The 19,006-nt window shown below is 45.4% G+C and overlaps 2 protein-coding genes across 3 annotated transcripts in view; one reads left to right on the forward strand and one right to left on the reverse strand.

The window, feature by feature from the left end:
• The window catches only part of tafa4b (TAFA chemokine like family member 4b), a 33,355-nt gene extending 28,045 nt beyond the window's left edge, over window positions 1-5,310 (forward strand). For both annotated transcript variants that reach the window (XM_031567463.2, XM_031567462.2), the window contains 2 exons: window positions 1,379-1,503; window positions 4,420-5,310. In XM_031567463.2, coding sequence (XP_031423323.1) covers window positions 1,379-1,503; window positions 4,420-4,431 — 137 coding nt within the window. In that variant the 3' untranslated portion in view covers window positions 4,432-5,310. The remainder of the gene's footprint in view (window positions 1-1,378; window positions 1,504-4,419) is intronic.
• Window positions 5,311-9,845: 4,535 nt separating this feature from the next.
• tafa1 (TAFA chemokine like family member 1) overlaps window positions 9,846-19,006 on the reverse strand; it is a 124,278-nt gene continuing 115,117 nt past the window's right edge. The window contains exon 8 of the transcript XR_006152409.1: window positions 9,846-9,859. The gene's annotated coding sequence lies outside the window, so the exon portion shown is untranslated. The remainder of the gene's footprint in view (window positions 9,860-19,006) is intronic.

Raw genomic sequence — 19,006 nt, forward strand, 5'->3', positions numbered from 1 at the left:
ATTGCTATGGAGCTGCTGATATAGTGACTATATGCCAAGGCAAATTTACAAATGCTTTTTCAAATGCTTCTTTAATAATTTTCTGAACAATGATGACATGAACGCAACTGATGCAGGGATGCATTATAGAAAGAGATGTGCAGTTTGGCATTCATATAGCAGTTTGGCATTCATATTTAAACTAGCCCATATGCACAGCGGTGGTGCTTAGTCGTGTCTGGGTGGAAGTCTCAAGCTGTTTGTGCATGCAGGTCCTTCAGTCCCGGGCTGAAGTGAATCACAGAGCACTCAAGGGTGCTTGAGCTGCCCAAAGTAGTGTCTCCATAGGAGCTTCAGCAGACGTCATAATGACAACATTAACCACAATTACACAGCCATTGATTCTTAAGGCCACTTACAACTGCCAGTGTCATGCATCATAACAGCGTGAATCGCCTGCCGACTGTTACATTAATTTGTTATTGCTCACTTATTTTTTTTTGCATGTTCATGAATGGCATTGCATATACACATTCCTGATCTCCCATTCCTGGTGAGAGAGAGAGAGAGAGAGAGAGAGAGAGAGAGAGAGAGAGAGAGAGAGAGAGAGAGAGAGAGAAAATGAACTCCTTCCGTCATCTCCACGGCTCAGCCAGGGGTTCTTACATGACGCTTGAGAGGATTTGTGCGTGTTCTTTTGCATAATTCCGTTCAAAGCCCATTTCACTGTAGATCCCCCCCCCCCTCTCCTCCTCCCCCTGCTCCATATCCTTTTTGTGTGAAACAATGGGCCGTAAAAGAGAACTCATCGGGACAGCGCCTTCTCAATGAGCGTCATTAGGGTGTTTTAATTGATTGGCTTATCAAAGTTGGACTTGTGAGTACTTTGCGAAGGCCGGGACATGCCTGGTGTAAGGAGGAGAAGAGCTGGGGGGGGGGGGGGGGGGGGGGGCTGCTCCTGCCGTCTAGACATACAGACAAGCCTGATGTGAACACACAGCAGCCACGAGAGACCACTGTCTGGGCCATTCAGAGATCAACATTTGCATGATATCTGCTGACACAGTAGGTTTGTGTTAAATCACAGCTGGGTTCTTTAGGATTAGATTGTATTTGCCTGTCCATTTGTCTGTCTGTATATGTGCATATGATCATCCAATCCAGATATTCAGGAGGGCCTTGGCTACATCATTTGTAGATTTTAAAGAATATTTGACTTCCACTGTCTTACCATCAGCTTACTTAACAGTGATGACTTTCGGGGGATGGGGATTTCCTTTAATTTTCTGGATATCCCCCCTGCTCATGTTATCTCCTAATTTATTCACTTTCTACCATCTTTCTCACTCTCTCTCTCTGTCTCTCTCTCTCTCTCTCTCTCTCTCTGTCTCTCTCTCAGTATCCATCGTGGCGCAGAAGTGGTGGTGTCAGATGCACCCGTGCATGGATGGCGAGGAGTGTAAAGTGCTTCCTGATCTCACTGGCTGGTCCTGCAGCACCGGAAACAAAGTCAAAACCACCAAGGTGAGCAGACGCCTGTGTCCACACAGACCACATGGCCCACCAGCTCGGACAGATGTGTGGCTTTGGCACCACAACATAGCCCAGAACAGATGCCTGTATGCATGTGTGTGCATGTGTGTGTGAGGAGCTCTGTCCCCCCCCCCGCCCCCCTTAGATGGCACTCATTGAGGCAGTGGGGTTGCCGATAAGTTGCCTGTTGACAGAATAGTGTTTACTCCCCAAAGTGAAGGCACTTGATTAACATGGAAATTATTCAGGGAATGGGTGATAAGAGGAGAGATGTTATAACTCTCACCAAAGACTCCCCGCAGAATCAGATAGTGAGAAGCAGCGTCCCTCACATGGACGAGTCTTTATCACCTTTGAAGTTCAGTGCATCGACGTCTCTTTTTCTCATCTCAATTAATGTCACACAAACAACTCTTCAAAGGGTAGGGAGGACTCTTACACACAAAGACCGAACGGTTAAATGGAAGCACGGTGTGTAAGAATCAACAGTGAGAGAAGGCCAATCATCTCATCATCACAATTAAACGCTTTTGATCATGAAAAGAAGCAACAGTATGTTTTGATTTATGACTATCAATGAAAGTTGAATGACAAAGGCATGCAAGCTAGTGGCGCAGTCAACCACACAAAACAAACAAACTGCACAAGCCTCTGATGGCATTACCACGCAGATGCAAGCATTGTGGACTGACGGGGAAAAAAAAGACAAATGCACTGCATGCGTGTAAAGCAAACAACTGGCCTGTTAATTTCCATGTTGAAGACAAATTGATTTAAATGAAGCCCCCGCGCAGCCTTTTTGTAATCTGGCGATCTGTGAAAGTTAATTTGCCAGTTGGGGCATTTGGGTTTGCACATGGAGCAGGTGTGCCTTGCTCACAGGTGAGGTATTAAAAGGAAAAAAGAAACAGTTGCGGAGAGGGCTCAAAACGCCATAAGAGTAATTGCTCGGAGAGACGGAATAACAGCCGAACATCTGTCGCATTCATTATAATGCATTACGGCTGCGGGTTCCACCGAGGGTTTCAAATTAAGAGTCCTAATTAAATTGGTGAGAGGCAAAGGCAGAGGATGAGTGACAGATGGAGCTGGGCACTCGGCGGAATTAATGACCCCCTGTCTGCGGGCATCCCGACAGGTGAGGTGGTGTCTTGGCGGGAAGGATTCCCTGCGCCCTCCCGCTTCTTCTCGGACAAGCCAGTGGGTGGCTGGCAGAGAGGAGGAGAGGAGAGGGGGGAGGGGAGAGCGGAGCAGAGTGGAGGAGATGAGAGGAGAGGAGAAGAGAGGAGAGGGGAGGAGGGGAGAGCGAAGCGTGTGCTCCTTGCCGCATTGCTGGGCATCAATACTGCATTTGCTCACTGTGGAGGCGAGGCAGAGGTGCAGACGAGGCCCCGTTACAGATGCCACAGTACATTATTGCTGTGTGGCAGAGTCCCTCTCCATCACCTGCTTACTCTACTCTACTCTTCTCTTCTCTTCTCTACTCTACTCTACTCTACACTACACTCTTCTCATATCTACTCTACTCTACTCTACTCTACTCTACTCTACTCTTCTCTTCTCTTCTCTTCTCTACTCTACTCTACTCTACTCTACTCTACTCTATACTCTTCTCATATCTTCTCTACTCTACTCTACTCTACTCTACTCTACTCTATACTCTTCTCATATCTTCTCTACTCTACTCTACTCTACTCATCTCTTCTCTTCTCTTCTCTTCTCTACTCTACTCTATACTCTTCTCATATCTTCTCTACTCTACTCTACTCTACTCATCTCTTCTCTTCTCTTCTCTTCTCTACTCTACTCTATACTCTTCTCATATCTTCTCTACTCTACTCTATTCTACTCTACTCTACTCTACTCTACTCTACTTTACTCTTCTCTACTCTACTCTACTCTACTCTACTCTACTCTACTCTTCTCTACTTTACTCTACTCTACTCTACTCTTCTCTACTCTACTCTACTCTACTCTACTCTACTCTACTCTTCTCTACTCTACTCTACTCTACTCTACTCTACTCTATTCTACTCTACTCTACTCTACTCTACTCTACTTTACTCTTCTCTACTCTACTCTACTCTACTCTACTCTACTCTACTCTACTCTACTTTACTCTTCTCTTCTCTTCTCTACTCTACTCTACTCTACTCCCCTCCCCTCCCTTCCACTCTACTCTACTCTACTCTATACTCTTCTCATATCTTCTCTACTCTAGTCTATTCTACTCTACTCTACTCTACTTTACTCTACTCTACTCTACTCTACTCTACTCTATACTCTTCTCATATCTTCTCACCTCTACTCTACTCTACTCTACTCTACACTCTTCTCATATCTACTCTACTCTACTCTACTCTACTTTACTCTACTCTACTCTACTCTACTCTACTCTACACTCTTCTCATATCTACTCTACTCTACTCTACTCTACTTTACTCTTCTCTTCTCTACTCTACTCTACTCTTCTCTACTCTACTCTACTCTACTCTACTCTTCTCATATCTTCTCTACTCTACTCTACTCTACTCCCCTCCCCTCCCTTCCACTCTACTCTACTCTACTACCCTACTACCTCCACTTCCCGTTGGCCTCAGTGGTCCCTGAGTTTCTTTGTTGCCCTCCTGCAACATCATAGCTTCACACGCTTTAATGCTTGCTGTTGATAATTAGTTCATGTTTATGTTGCTTAATGTTTGCTTTGTTTATTGGTTTATGTTATTCTGTGCATCTGTGCTTTCTTGGAGACAAATGGTTAGCTTTTCTCAGTCCCACTGTGGTGTTAACAGTGCTTTGTGTGTATACTGTATGTAACGTTAATATAGTCCATTTAATTGTAGTTAATAGCTGTTGGTTTAAAATTCAGATCACTCTTTAAGTCTTCAACGTCTCTCTTTTTCTTAGGTCACACGATAGCAAGAAAATAGTTGACCATCAGCTGGATCTACAGTGTAAAGCTAAGACCATCAACCACATTGAAAAGAGAGAAGACTGCCCGTCTGGATTAGACCATCCTTGTAGCTTTCTGGTGGATTACGCAACCAAACCAACATGGGCAAAGACTCCTCCTGGATGGGAACGAAACTGTGAACAAAATGGACCAGAACCCACACAACGTGTTTGTGTGAGGCACCATGCGCAATACATCAGCTCTCTTTATCTAATGGATACCACGAACAGTTAGGGTGAGCGTTAGAGTCATCATCCACTCCTGGCGACCAGAGACGCTCTTAAGGCAAGACTGCTGCGTCCTGACAGGTTTTGAATGTGCATTCTTCCTCTCTCTCTTTCTTTCTCTCTCTCTCTTTCTGTCTGTCTCTCTCTCCGCCTCCACCACTGCGAGAGTGTTTATGGAACAGTGCTTGGATGTCCTTTAGAGGCGGGAAGCTGTCGAGTTGTACCGCTCTGAGCCTTCTCAGCCAGAATGACTTTATATTCATGAGCAGGGACGCAGAACACACAGAAGGCGTGAATCACAAATTATTGTCAAATTGCTCTTGTGGGTCAAGTCACAATAATGTTTTTTTCCCCCTCTTTCTCTTTTTTTTTTCTGGAAGTCATTTTGCAGTTCTAATTAGTGTTGCTGAATAGAATTATAACAACACATTAAAAATGTATGTAAGATATTTGCACTAGTTTAAACCATTTGGAAGAAAATGTTGTTTTTCTAGCTCTTCTCCCGTCTTTCGCTGTGGGTGTCACATACAATTAAAGAGAGAAACATTTTATAACATTGCTGCCTCTGATGTTGAAGTAGGGCTGCTAGTTCCTAGTTGCTGGTAAAATACAAGTAAAAGGATGGTCTTGCTCAAAGCCACTTGTGGGATAATGTGTGTTCAGTTCTTTAACAGTTTGACATTTTCAGAGTTCTGTTTAGTGTCTGCAGTTCAACCAAGGTCTTACTCTTGTTTGTCCTTGTGAGCATCTTTCCCAGGGCTTTGGCCCTTGAAAATCACATTGATGGTCCTGGAAATCTGAAATATCATTCAGTAGGCTCATACAATAGACTTGAGCTGATGTAGACGATTTTGTCCACTTTATTCCTTAAAAAGAATTGTTTCTGAATTGTATATGAATGAAAATCATTACATGTGTTTGTTGAGTATAAGAATAAGCATTTCTTGAATACATAAACCAAAATCACTTCTCCATTTTGAGTCACTGGCAGAGGGACCTCTCACGGTTCGCTCCTGCTCTGTGGCATTTGTCCTTGTCTGGCCGGCTGCAGCCGGTGCCTGTGATGGAGCTGGTTTGGCTTGTAATGGATAAGTCTGCAGAGGCACCGGGGGATAGCCAATGCCGCATCCCAGCTCCCACCCACCCCCACCCCCCACCCCCCGTTGGCCCCTGCCTTCTGGGGCTTGTGCCTTTGGCTCCACTGGCCTGTGAAGTGTGCGGGAAGGAGAAGTCTATCCTGTCATTGGCACCCTTGCCCGGGATGAGCTCTGTGCCCTGTCAGCGAAGCCTCGGCCATGCAACCAACCACACGGGCGAACCCTGGCTTCACACAGGGGGTTTCGGAGGGCCCTTCAAACTGTGTGAGCTATGATAAATCTATTCTAGCCGCTTGCGTTTCCAGTATGCCGAGCCCCAGACCGCTGGGGACTGAGGGGCTAGTGGCAGCCTGAAACCCTCATTACGCGAGCCTGGATATGGGAAGGCCTCTCCTGGGAGTGGACACGTGTATTTTTAGGCCCCGCGCAGTGAGAAGCACTTACTACTCGACACTGCTCCCTTTTTCACCCGCTCTAAGTGTCACATGAAGAGTAAAGAATATGTGCATACAGACACACACTCATACACACATACATTGCACACCCATACATCCACATCCACACATACAGATATACACGCACGCACGCACGCACGCACGCACGCACGCACGCACGCACGCACGCACGCACACACACATTTTCTGACACACATATTACATAATTATAATCATTGCATTCCACACGGTGCACTGGGCTCTGATGCTGAAAACACAAATTGTGTGAGGAGATATGATTTCTGTCCTCTCTTGTTTGAATGTGTTCTGCTTCTCTATCTGTATTTGTGTATCTGTCTCTCTCTTTGTGTGTCTGTCTCTGTGTGTGTGTGTGTGTGTGTGTGTGTGTGTGTGTGTGTGCCAGAGCCTCACTGCTTGTGTGTGTGTGTGAGTATGGATCCATCTCCCCTGAAGAGCCACAGCAAGCTTGATGACAGAGCCAGGTCTCCTGGGGTGGGCTTGGGAGGAGAAGGACGGACGGAGGGACAGGGGACGGGGGGGAGGGGGGAGGGGGTGGCACGGAGGGCCAATGAGCCGCTGGTGTTGAGAGAATGGGGACGGCTCACTTTAGCGTGAATGGCAGCCATGCCCCTCCGAGGGCACCATGCTTCACGGCTGGAGCTGATACCTCATCCTGTCCGTGGCTGCTCTCCGCAACAGAATCAATATTTGAAGACATTTTTTTCTTTCTCTCTTTCCTCCCCCCACCCTCCTTCTTCCTTGTCTTCTTTTTTTTCTTCTTCTTCTCCGCTCCCCGGTGGACGGCACCCAGCGCGGTGACTCTGGCCATGCTTGGAAGGGAGAAAATGAGAACTGTCCCCGGCTGTCAGGCACGTCTCAGGTCACCATTATTTACAGAAAAATTGCACAGCGCACCACATATAAAATTACCCCGTGCCGAGCCTCTGAAACACCTCTGCGGCAAAACAGAGACATCCCAGGAGCGAAAGGCAGAGCAGGAAGCGATCTCTACCAGATCTTTACAAGATCTTTACAAAGACCTTCAGCGGACTTCACCTGTTAAAACAGGACTGAACCGAGCCCTTGGCTCATCCAGATGGTTTCATTTCACCGTTGACTGCACAGTTTTTGGAGTGTGTGCTGCCATTACACAGCTTTGTATGATTAATTCCTCCCTGCAGTGGTGTGGTGAGGGGTGCATTGTGTGTCTGCTGAACTGTGATCTCAGGTGAATACCTAATTGGTGAATCGATGTCCTACAGAAGAGAGAGTTCTATCATCTGTCCGTGGAAGATGGTCTGAATGGTCACAGCTGTGAGGGAATGGCTGGAGAGAGGAGTCAGTAGCACAATGAGAGATAAAGAGAGAGAGAGAGAGAGAGAGAGAGAGATGGGGAAAGAATGAAAGAAAGAGAAAGAGAGTGATAGTGCCAGAAAAGAGTCAACAAGAGTTCCAGATGCGGAGTGAGAGATAAGAGGAAAATGACACAGCCGTGGGGATTCATAGTGTTTTAGGGAGCAGTGTTGTGTTTGTGTTTACCGCCACTCCATCCCGAGAGACCACTTACATTATCAAACTTTACTGCGCCGCACTAACACCGCCTCGCTCGTCTCCATGGCGATGAGACACAACACAACCTGAGGGAAAAGTAAACAGATCGAGTTATTTTCGCTCACCTGCCATCTTGTGTCAGTTTCGATATGTAGTCTCTTTACTGTGAAACGCTTGAAACGTAAGATATATTTAGACTAAGTGTATATTATAAACTGAAGTTGAAGCTGAGTGTGTAATTAGCATATGTAACGGCGTGGAGAATGCTGGAGGTGGCTCTGTGCAGTCTCAATGACAGATGGCTAAGAATTGTAGCGCCCATTCCTGACACAGTGTATTCACTTGATTAAAATGTGATTCTACTCATCCCAGGCAACCGATTCACTCTAATCCACCATCTCAGACAAACACACAGACACAGGATAGTGAAGTATTTATATCATTTTAATTTGTCATCAAATGATCACCCAGTTCTGCTCTCTAATTCATCATGTTCACCTTCAGCCAATGTCTCAGACATTAATTTCATTAGCCACGCTCTCTCGCACACAACACACCATTAAATGCGATGCAGCAACAACAAACAGGGACTTTAGAGTTTCAACGCCCAAAAAAGGGGCACCGGAGAAAGAAAAAAAAAACGAAACCCCCTCAGCGCTTTGATATGGATGCGCTCAGTCTGCGCTGGAATGATACCACTGTCAACGCTCGCAGCGAGGACTCATTAACTTCAGCAGCGAGGCTCTCGGCAACGCGCCGCCAAAGTCCGTTATCTCCCAAAAGCAATTAGCTACTGTAGGCTCTATTGACCTGCGCCATTGTTGGACTCGCCAGTAGCGCGCACACGGGCTGCACCTAAGAGAGCGCGCAATGCCAGCGGAGGTGCCAATGTGACCGGCGCTGATAAAAAACGCGCCTGCAGCAGCAGATAGACTCTCTGGGGGGCACGTGGGGGTTGCTGGGTGGCATGGCAGCGACAGGAATATTAACATGGCGTATGCTCACATGTCCAATACAATTTAACCCGCCAGACAGGCATTTCATGCAGATGAGTGGGCTTGGAACGAGTGAGAGAAAGAAGACACAGAAATGAATTAGCTCCAAACAAATATGGGGATTAACACAGAGCAGCCGGTTTCAGATGTTGTTTGGGCTGCTGCAGTGAGAGAAGAGCATGTTAGAGACAGCACTGAACATTGTGAGATGCAATGATTCAACGCTGATCTAAAACTGGGCACAAATGTCACATTTCCTGTTGATGTAGCCATAGCTCCCGTTTTATAGTGACAACACTCCCACACAGAGTGCGTACTGTGCAGGAAGTGAAAATGTCAAATTTGCTAATTCCTACATCCACACAGCTTAACCCCTTTGGGCCTGAGAATTTTGCATGTATATTTGTGAATACTGCAGGGTAAGGCATTAATGCATGCATATCCATGAGGCTAACCCAAAGTTCATAGTTAATTACCACATAGAAGCCCATATGAATCTTATCACTGTCTGAATTTTAGTATGTATGTGAGTAGGTTGCATGTGTCAACCATAAGTACTGTTTGCACAAGAGGATCCCTTGCTGATTGTTTAAAAAGTGCCTGATGAAATTGAACTTCAAAATTCAGTGTTATGCCATTTGTAAACATATCTTGCTGACATGGTTAATTAGTGTAAAACAAACATGGCTAAGCGATGCATTCAAAAAGAAAAGGCCACGTGGCAGCACCACAAGAAGTCTCAGAAAAACACAAGCGCAGCAAACTGTCAAGAAAATTGGACATTTCCATTTCCCTCTGTTTAGAATAAACAAAAATGTTAAACGTTGCGCATAATTCACATTCCGCATCCAAAATGAATGTTTTCTCATTTATGTAAGAACAGTTTTCACACACTGCTTTTCCTGCGGCACAATTTTCTCATCTCCAGTGTTGTTCAGGCTCACTATGAGCAGCCCACTCAAACGAAACGCTCCTGTGAGGGAGAAAAGACACAGCCTTGCCTCTCAAGCACCTGACAAAAGAGGACCAAAGCCTTGCCTTCTGATCCAGTGGATTAAGTGTGCTCTTCCTCACAGTGTTAAATACCGAGATGAGGATTCATTCCCAGTGCATCTTGTCCATGCCAGGCACAAAATGGAGGGATTAAGACGGCAATGGAAGATGAGCTGAGGAGATAGGTTTGTGCCAGGGACAGTCTGTGACAGATATTTCACCACATCAGACGCATGTCAAAGCCGTTTATATATTTTCCTGCTCCTCTTCCGAAGGAATTAGGCCAGTGGGATTGTTTGTGGGGTATTAAACGGCAGGCTAACATTTTCTAAAATGGCAGAGCAGCCTTGTAAACAGCCGTCTTCATTCAAAAGGGGGAGGTGAATAATTGATGGCTTGTAAAGGGATCCGGCTTTGGGGGATTTTGAAGCATTGATTCTGACTGTGAAACAGAAGGGAGGAGCAAGGCTTCACGGGAGCATTATTGTCCTGGTGCCTCCCCTTCACCCTCTCTTCCTGTTGTTTTTTTAGGGGGGGGGGGGGGGGGGCACAAACACCTCCTCTTTACACACATCTTCATTTCCCCCTGTTAGGCCTCTGTGTTTTTTCTTTCATTTTCCACACCTCTATTTGTTCTGTCTCTGCTCTCTTTCTTCAGACACACACAAACAAACACAGACAGTGTGTATGGATGCCTCACTCCTCCTTCAGAGTGCCAAGTGGCATTAGCTGATAACAATACAGAGGCACAAGCACAGCAAAAGCAAGGAGGATGGAGGGAGAGCAAGAGAGAAATAGAGAGAGAGAGCAAGAGATGGAGGGAGAGAGAGAGAGAGAGAGAGAGAGGGAGAGAGAGCAAGAGAGAGAGAATAGATTAAAAGCACCTTAACTGAGCTTGCTTCTGAACGCTGACTTTTCTGTCTTGACTTGAATATAACTGAGATAATTACACAAATGACATTATAACATCTGTCAGCTTACATTACACAACACTGCTTTTATAAATGTCATATTGCACAGCATTCAACATTGGCATCTGTTCATTACGTGTTAAAAATGTAGCAAATGGTAAATAATACCTACGGTTAGCCTCATAGGATCATTTATATATCTTCCTGCAGAGAGAAACAGAGAGAGACTGTTCCCTTAAGGTATATGTCCTGATGTTTGTTTACACCGGCGGCTCCCACTGTATTGATTGGGCCTTAATTATAATGGATGCTTGCGCTTACCTCTTGAATGGGGCTCTTGCTAATTAATTCAGACAGTTTAAATCCCACTCGTGGCCGCCGGGGCCGAGTTTGGTGTGGAGGCTTGAGTTTCCTGACGCCTCCTCTGAGCCTGTCTTCACCACTCCGACTTTGCTGTCGGGGGGCCCGGACCCAGCTGGCGGAGGATGTCAGCGGCCCGTCACGTCTAATGCTTGGTGGCAGAGAGTGTACTGCTTAAGATCATGGGCGAGACCCACAGATCAGGGAACTGAAAGAGCTTCCCCAGCTTCACAGGGAATCAAAGCAGAGTCATCAGAACCCCCCCCCCCCCCCCCCCCCCCCCAGTCCCCAGTCAACTTCAGCTGTCGGTGTGGTGCCAGCGCCTCGGATTGTGGGTTAGCAGATGGCTAAAGCAGCTCGCTCAAGGGGCTGAGGCTACTCAACATGGCACTCGCATCACCAGATAGCAGGAAAGAGAGAGAGAGAGTGGGAGAGAGAGAGAGTTGGAGAGAGAGTGTGAGAGAGAGAGAGAGAGAGAGAGAGAGAGAGAGAGAGAGAGACATGGAATCCAACGCACCAAGGTCAAGATTGCTGGGGGGTTCCTTCCAAGACGTGCTATATTACTGATTAACGAGACGGAGTGTGGAGAGCAGGGCAAGTTGTTCTGGAGGGACTGAGGGCAGATTAGTGTTTTTACAACCTTGTTGGGGTAATTGCATGTGTGGGGAGTTTGTCTTCTAGCAACACGCTGAGAAATGTTATGGGTCAACAACTTGAAAGGATTGCCTGTAGAAATTATGATAAAAATAAGCGTACTCCATGAAGAGAAAAGTGTTACATTGAGATCTCTACAATAAGAGCAGATTTCAGAATATTTACTGTAAGCCTACTCGGAAGACTCACCATATGATATTTACGTTGTGAAAGTAGTGGGTCGCATTCTGTTTCTCAGTACTGGCACCAAAACTATAGGGAGCTAATCACTTGAGCTTGCCCGATGACCACTGTGAGCAAAACCCTACATTGACAGGCCACAGTCCCATGTGATTTAAACCAGCCTATGAGAAATAAATGTCTTGGCACCAAAATAGCAGATGCTAACCGGCTAAGGCTAACACCCCAAAGCCTGAACCCCAGGTACCTTCAGCTTTTGTTTTACCTCTGCCTGATGTTCATCAAGTCTTGGCCCAAAATGTACTGGGCCATTTGTAAATTGGGCATCACAAGTCCAATAAGCCAAGACACTCTAAAAAGAGTCAAGTTAAATACATAACTTCACTGCTAGGCCTTACTCACTTTTAGAAGCAATCAAAATGCATCAATGTTTGCTGCCTCTTCTCTCTCTGGTTGCCTAAGCGAGTGTTACCAAGGCAAAGAATCGCTTTTTAAGATAGGTGCCAGCCACATGCAGTAATTAAACCTCCTTCCTGCCTCGCTCTCTCCCTGGCTTCCCCGGCATTTCTGCATCGTGTTGAGGCAGAGCAGGCAGACCTTGGACCCAGATGTAATTAGACTTGGTAATGACTGTGGCCTGTTTACTGCCTAAGTCTCCACTAATGATAAATGCAGTTGACTCACGGAGTTAGGACTGCACTTCAAACAGAGTCTGTGGCTGCGGTCCATATCAATTAGCCTGTGAGGGGCGACACATCATTCACTTACTCCTGCCCCATGCAGAGCCCCCACCTCAACTTTTTCTGCCCAATTATTTGTTGTTTTCAGTCATTTTACTGCATTCCCTTGCTCCCCGAACTGAAGACGTTAAGCAAGCGTTTTAGTTTTTTTGGGGGGAGAATGAAGAAAATGGCACACTTGGGTTTGTGAAACATTATCATTAATCACTAATGCCTCAATACCTGCTGTCTTGAAATATCCTTAAACTGATGCCAAGGGTGAATTGTTAATGAATTCATAGTTGTGATAGATGATTGCTTAATGGATGATTATGAGCTGAGTACACATGTGCACAAACGGCATCATGCATACCAATGATGAAAGTCACTCGACAAAAAACACTCGAAGGTGAAGAAATGTGTGGCACTCGACGCCTTCCCCAGACGGCTTAACTAACAACTCAGCAGTCCACGTCTGCTTCAGCCATGCTGCCTCTGGCACTACCAACTGTTCACCTCTCCTCCATGGACATTTCCTGCTGGATTTACCCTGGTGGTTGAGGGCTTTACACTCCGTTCTGTGCTCCAAAAGTGCCAGACGCCTTCCCTTAAACGTATATCAGTGAGGATATCAATGCTAATGCAATGCATTGATTTTAAAAGGCCACCCAGAATCATGAAGTCATCCTGAAACACTCCAGTCAGCACTGCAAGCAGAGAGAGAGAGAGAGAGATAGTGAGCAAGTAAAAAATATCTTGAGCAGAAATGGCCCTCCTCTTCTTACCTCGCTTCAGTGTGTCCTGGTGACAGTCACGTCACAAACACATGAATGTTTCTCTTGGCTGCGTGCCTGGGAAGTGACATTCACGCTGGGGTGGAGAGTGAGCGTGCTCTCCGCGACGACTTCGCCTGACTCCTGGCCACCTGCTCACCGCCCTGGAGTTCCAAGGTGCCTGAGGGCCCCAGCCAGGCAGACCCCCTCCTCACGCCACCCTTACGCCCCCCCCCCCCCCCCCCCCCCCCCCCCCGACCCCCGCGCTGACTTGCATGTTTTCTCTTCTCTCCTGACCCACCCATTATGAGGCCGGATCAGCAAGACAGGGACACGGGGCTGGACCCTTAGGGACCTGAGTGATGATGTGACAGCATAAGGACTGCTATTGTGGCTCCATCTGGAGTGTGTGTGTGTGTGTGTGTGTGTGTGTGTGTGTGTGTGTCTGTGTGTTTTGTGTGTGTGTGTGTGTGTGTGTGTGTGTGTGTGTGTGTGTCTGTGTGTGTGTGTGTGTGTGTGTGTGTGTGTGTGTGTGTGTGTGTGTGTGTGTGTGTGTGTGTGTGTGTGTAGAGGACAGTTGTACTGCATCCACATGGCTCAACCTTTGACTGTCTTTAGGAATTACACTGCAAGGACATCTGTACGGCTGTGTGTGTATCACTCTGGTAAAGGTCTCTGTCTTGTTGCGCGCGTGTGATGAGGAGGTGGAGGTGATGTCTGAGGTGTGGTCGAGATCTTGGCCCCAGATCCCTGCTGTGTCTACAGATGAGACTGTCACTTTGCGCCCTCAGCCTTCTGCAGTATTATAAACATGAAAAGATGGTCAGTATGTTGATCAAATTTTTTCCATATGTACACCTGTTGTGTGCTGTCTCTCTCTATTTCTTAACTTGCCTCCCTTTCTTTTACACGCCTCACTAAATGAAAAGTTTTATATACCTCATAAATATATGTATATATATGTACATTACTAAATGTAAGATATATGTGTATTTTATATCTTAGATTTCACTTTCCCTTAGTTACCAGACATGTGCAATTTTGAAGCGGTAAACAGAAGGCCCTCAAGCATACGGCTTTAGATATGGAGGATCAGTTTGTGACACATTACCATGGCCAAGCACGGCACCTTCACCCTGCTAGCAAAGTAATACGAAAGATGAGAGGAATGTTTGATTCAGATATGAGCAATTCAGCTCCACATTTGAAATCATAAATGGGAAAATCAAGCATCCACCTTGTCATACAGTTTCAGAGGACATTATGTGTAAGAGTACTGGAGGCTGACAGACTTCTTTGAAAGACAATCAATCAATTTGTGACACATATTTACAAGAGCCTGTGCTCCATGAAGGTCTCTTTGATGTATATTTGCACGTCAGAGATGAAGGGCTTAAGCTGATACTTCATCAGCTTCAGATACAGACTGATTTATTCACAAACCGAAGACTGCAAACAGAAGCGCAGACGTTTTGGCAATAGCTGTCTCCATTATCTGAACTGAATGAAGCGTGATGTTGTACATAACTGGGAACAAACTAATACTTGTTCATAGCCAATGTAGTTGGCTTTCCCTGAAACTCCGCTGTACCATGTTACTGGATACTGGTACTTCACTTGTAATTCGCTTCGGATAAAAGTGTCAGGTATATTAATGCATACTTCCCATAGATTTAGACGTCTCTGTAGGAACTCGGCTGGTCATCTCTGGCACCCTGATGCCTTACACACCGACCAGTTGCACAGAATAACCATGCACCACGCATTCACATAGAGCAGGCATAAGGCTTGCATATTCCCTGAGCATATGCTGAAAGCAAATTGAAACATACCAACACCCTCCTTTTTTGTTCTCAACAAACATGCATTCAGAGGCCATACTCTCATGTGCTCTTTCTCTCTCTATCTCTCTTCTCCCCCCCCCCCCACCCCCACTCAGACACACACACAGACACACAGACACACAGACACACACACACACAGAGATGTACAGAGTTCACAATTAACCTTTGGTGTAATTATTACAGCGTGCCAGGTTTTTAAACAATGACTCCAGAGCTCTGTCAAACAGGCGGGCTGTGCAAAAGGGAGCAGCCCGCTTGGATTAACAGGCCACTGGAAATTAAAAACCCAGCCAAAGTGTTTGTCTCCGGGAGGCTGCGACCGGGGCGAGGGCCATTGTTTATGGAAAATAAAGTGATAGAAAAAAAGGTTTCAGATAAAGAGGTTAGGGAGAGTGAGAGGAATCAATTAGTTTTTTTGGGCAGGGTCTTAAGATTCATTAGTGACAGTTTAATTAGGTGAGAACAATGTGCTGATAATTACATAGGCAATAATTAATACACTTAATGCAACAAAGAGAGCGTTGAGAACACAATCATGAGCTAATGGGTTATTACTGAGTAGATACCATCAGTAATTTTCCAATGGAATAGTGCCAGAAAAGCTGCCGCTGGCATTTAGACAGCTTCTCCATTTCACCGTGGCTTTTTTTTTCAATTGGACACTTCAACCATAGCTGCCATTACAATTGTTTATTTGGCAGCTACTTTCATCCACAGCAGGGTACAGCACCAGTTGGACAAGCTCTTTCATCTGACTGCTCTCTCTCTCTCTTTGGAGTCAAACATGTGACCTTGGCAACCGCTTCTCCAGCTGATCCTCATACTGTATTGCTAATGCATGCTAGCATAATAACAGTCCCAAGCCCTTAATTATTATCGAAGCAGTTGCAAGCCTTTCTTATAGTCTTATAGCACTGTGTATTTTATACATTATGCTGTCCAGATTCCTTGTGTTCCTGATATCAGCCCAGAGGTGAGCAAAAAAAGGGATGACTTTTGTCCATGATGTACAGTGCTGTACCCACCCAACCACCCACACACACCAAGTTCAGTGTGTACCCTGGTGCCTGCCACTCACTGTGCCTTGTCAATCTGTGCCATTCTTACCAGTGATGGAAAGTGTCTGGGCAATACTGTGACTGCACAGTCAAAGGAAGGAAACTGTGTCTTGAATTTCTTTTGTTCCTCTGTCTTCTGTAAGTGTTCTAGGAGAGTGTTCAGGAGTTCTCCCCATTGTGTTAAAGGTGCAGTAGCTAAGTATTATTTTATCAAAAATAAAACTGCTTCTGGGCTTACAATGATGATGGCATCATAACTACACAATGTCCCCACAATTTTAAGTGCACTCTATACTCTTTATGTCTGTGTCACCCCTTTCATATGCATTTCTTTACATTACTGGGCCCTCAAACAAACAATAGCCAGCTGCTTTCTGTGTGATATACTGTATGTCATTTTGTAGATCTCAAAGCAATGTATTTTATTTCACAACAAAAAACCACCTCACTGCTCTTTAACACATGACTGCTCCCTTGTAGGAGGGTTAACTACTTGTTGTGCTCTCCTCTGGCTGTTGCTGGTAGAAATGCTATTTCTTGATAAGAGTAGTGTGGAAATCTTACGATCTTAGCATATTATTGTCACCGTGTCCATGAATGCTGGAATGACTGAAGCGGTCTTCTCCGCCCATGGTGAGTTATTTATGGTTGGAGGCTTACGTAGACAGTGCTGGACCGAAGATGGATCGGCCGAGGATATTTGCTTTTATTGGACATGTTTTTTGTGTTGACCGAGGGTAAATGGTGGAAGAATGATGTTTCATAACGTGCTGTGAAGAAATCAGATAGCCCCCTTTGAGGATTGTTGCCGTCTCTGTTGAACAGTCACAATTTAGCTCATAGCCCACTCCTCTGTCAACTTAAATGACTCTCATCTCCTGTGGCTAATCACCCTACTCCATCATATGATATGAGGGAACTGATGTATATTGATATATATTCTCCATGGTACTGAATCAGCTCATAGCAGACCCATTGGTCACTGGATTTCATTTGCCTCTACTTCACACAAATCAGACAGATCTCTTTGCCCACACAAAGTCCAACAGTTTTGTTTCTTCCTTGCTTGTTGACATTGTACTCCTCTATACATGTTGATTTACATGTTATTTAACACGACGGAAATACAGAGATTGTAATCCAGATAATTTATTCGCGTCAGTGCATGTCCTAAGAGCATATGTGCATGGATGCATGTGGGTTTCATAAATATGCTCTGACTTAGAAGCAATCACACATGAAATATTAAGAGTCTGCAGAGGGAAATGTGCCTGTCTCCCCACAGACAGCAGCTAGAAACAGCCATAGGGCTTAAGCCTACACACACACATACACACACACACACACACACACACACACACACACACACACACACACACTCAGAATCTCACGACAGCCTTTAACTCTAACAGTAGAGCATGCCTGCCCACACAAAGCACAAACACACACACACACACACACACACACACACACACACACACACACACACACACACACACACACACACACACACACACACACACACACACACACAAACATACACACAGGTGCAGGAGATGCACAAATAGAATCAACCCATAAACTCACACAAAGGGAAGAAAAGAGATAAGTGTAAAGTCATGCATGATTTCATCTCATCCTGTCAACATTACACACCAGCTGGATAAAGTGAAGAGCCCCCTTAAAGGCTAAGGAGTCTGGCAAGGTGAATGTATGGCTGCATATATGTATGAGAAGGGAAAAATAATCAATTTCTGGTGATCGTGAGAGCGTTTGATGCTGCCTACGGTATATTAGATATTGATATAATGTGGAAGGGCATCTGACTTTAAACCTTCCTTCCACATATTTGTTTCCTCATCTTCAGGGGAAGCCGAACACGAGGCGATACCCTCAGGCAGACCCTCGAGTGAGACACAGACACACGTGGCCCTCTCTCATGCGTAACTAGCTCTCATGCTAATCCACCATGGAGCAGGGCAGTGTGGGTAACGTCTGCAGAGCAAAGGAGACAAAGCGTCCTCCCTGGCATCCCACACAAAACAACAAGATATGTAACATTATATTTAAATATGTGCTCTTTATTATAATAGTGCACGGAAACATACAAGAAATATATTACAATAAAAGAAAACAGTATTTTCCATCTCATTGACTTCCATCCAGATGATGTGCTGTGGTGACCTTTACTCTGAAATGTTGCATTTCCGAGGCAGCCTTTCTCAGCCACCTTACATGGAGAGTCATGTGTGTTCAAAACACCGTTTTCTCCTCCGCTGATGGGTTTGGACGGGAGGTCTGTGAAAACGGTTTATTATGAAAGCGGAAAGGTCCCTGGGCAAGGGGGAAAACTGACTGATAGGGCCCTCTTGCTGTCCATGCACAATGAAAACAGCAGAATATGTAATGGGATGCCGCTGTGGATCTATAATTAATAAAAAAGAGAGGTTTTTAATAGAAGTTAAAACTGCTTTTTTAGCCTGTAGAAGAGGAGATGGGGCCTTGAACTGCAAGGAGAAAATAACTGTTCAGTGGATTGTAAAGGCTACTAAATGTATGAATGTTGAGATTGAACTTCACTCAAAGTTTCTGCAAATCCGTATCCAGTGTTGAAATACTGTGAAACCCCACAATAAGAATTTACTGAATAAGATTTTGCCGATTTCAGACAGCCTCCAGACATCAGAGGACAAACATAAAGAATTGGATGGAAAACTCACTTAT

The sequence above is a fragment of the Clupea harengus genome, chromosome 5, assembly GCF_900700415.2.
Source record: "Clupea harengus chromosome 5, Ch_v2.0.2, whole genome shotgun sequence".
In the NCBI taxonomy this organism is placed as follows: Eukaryota; Metazoa; Chordata; class Actinopteri; order Clupeiformes; family Clupeidae; genus Clupea; species Clupea harengus.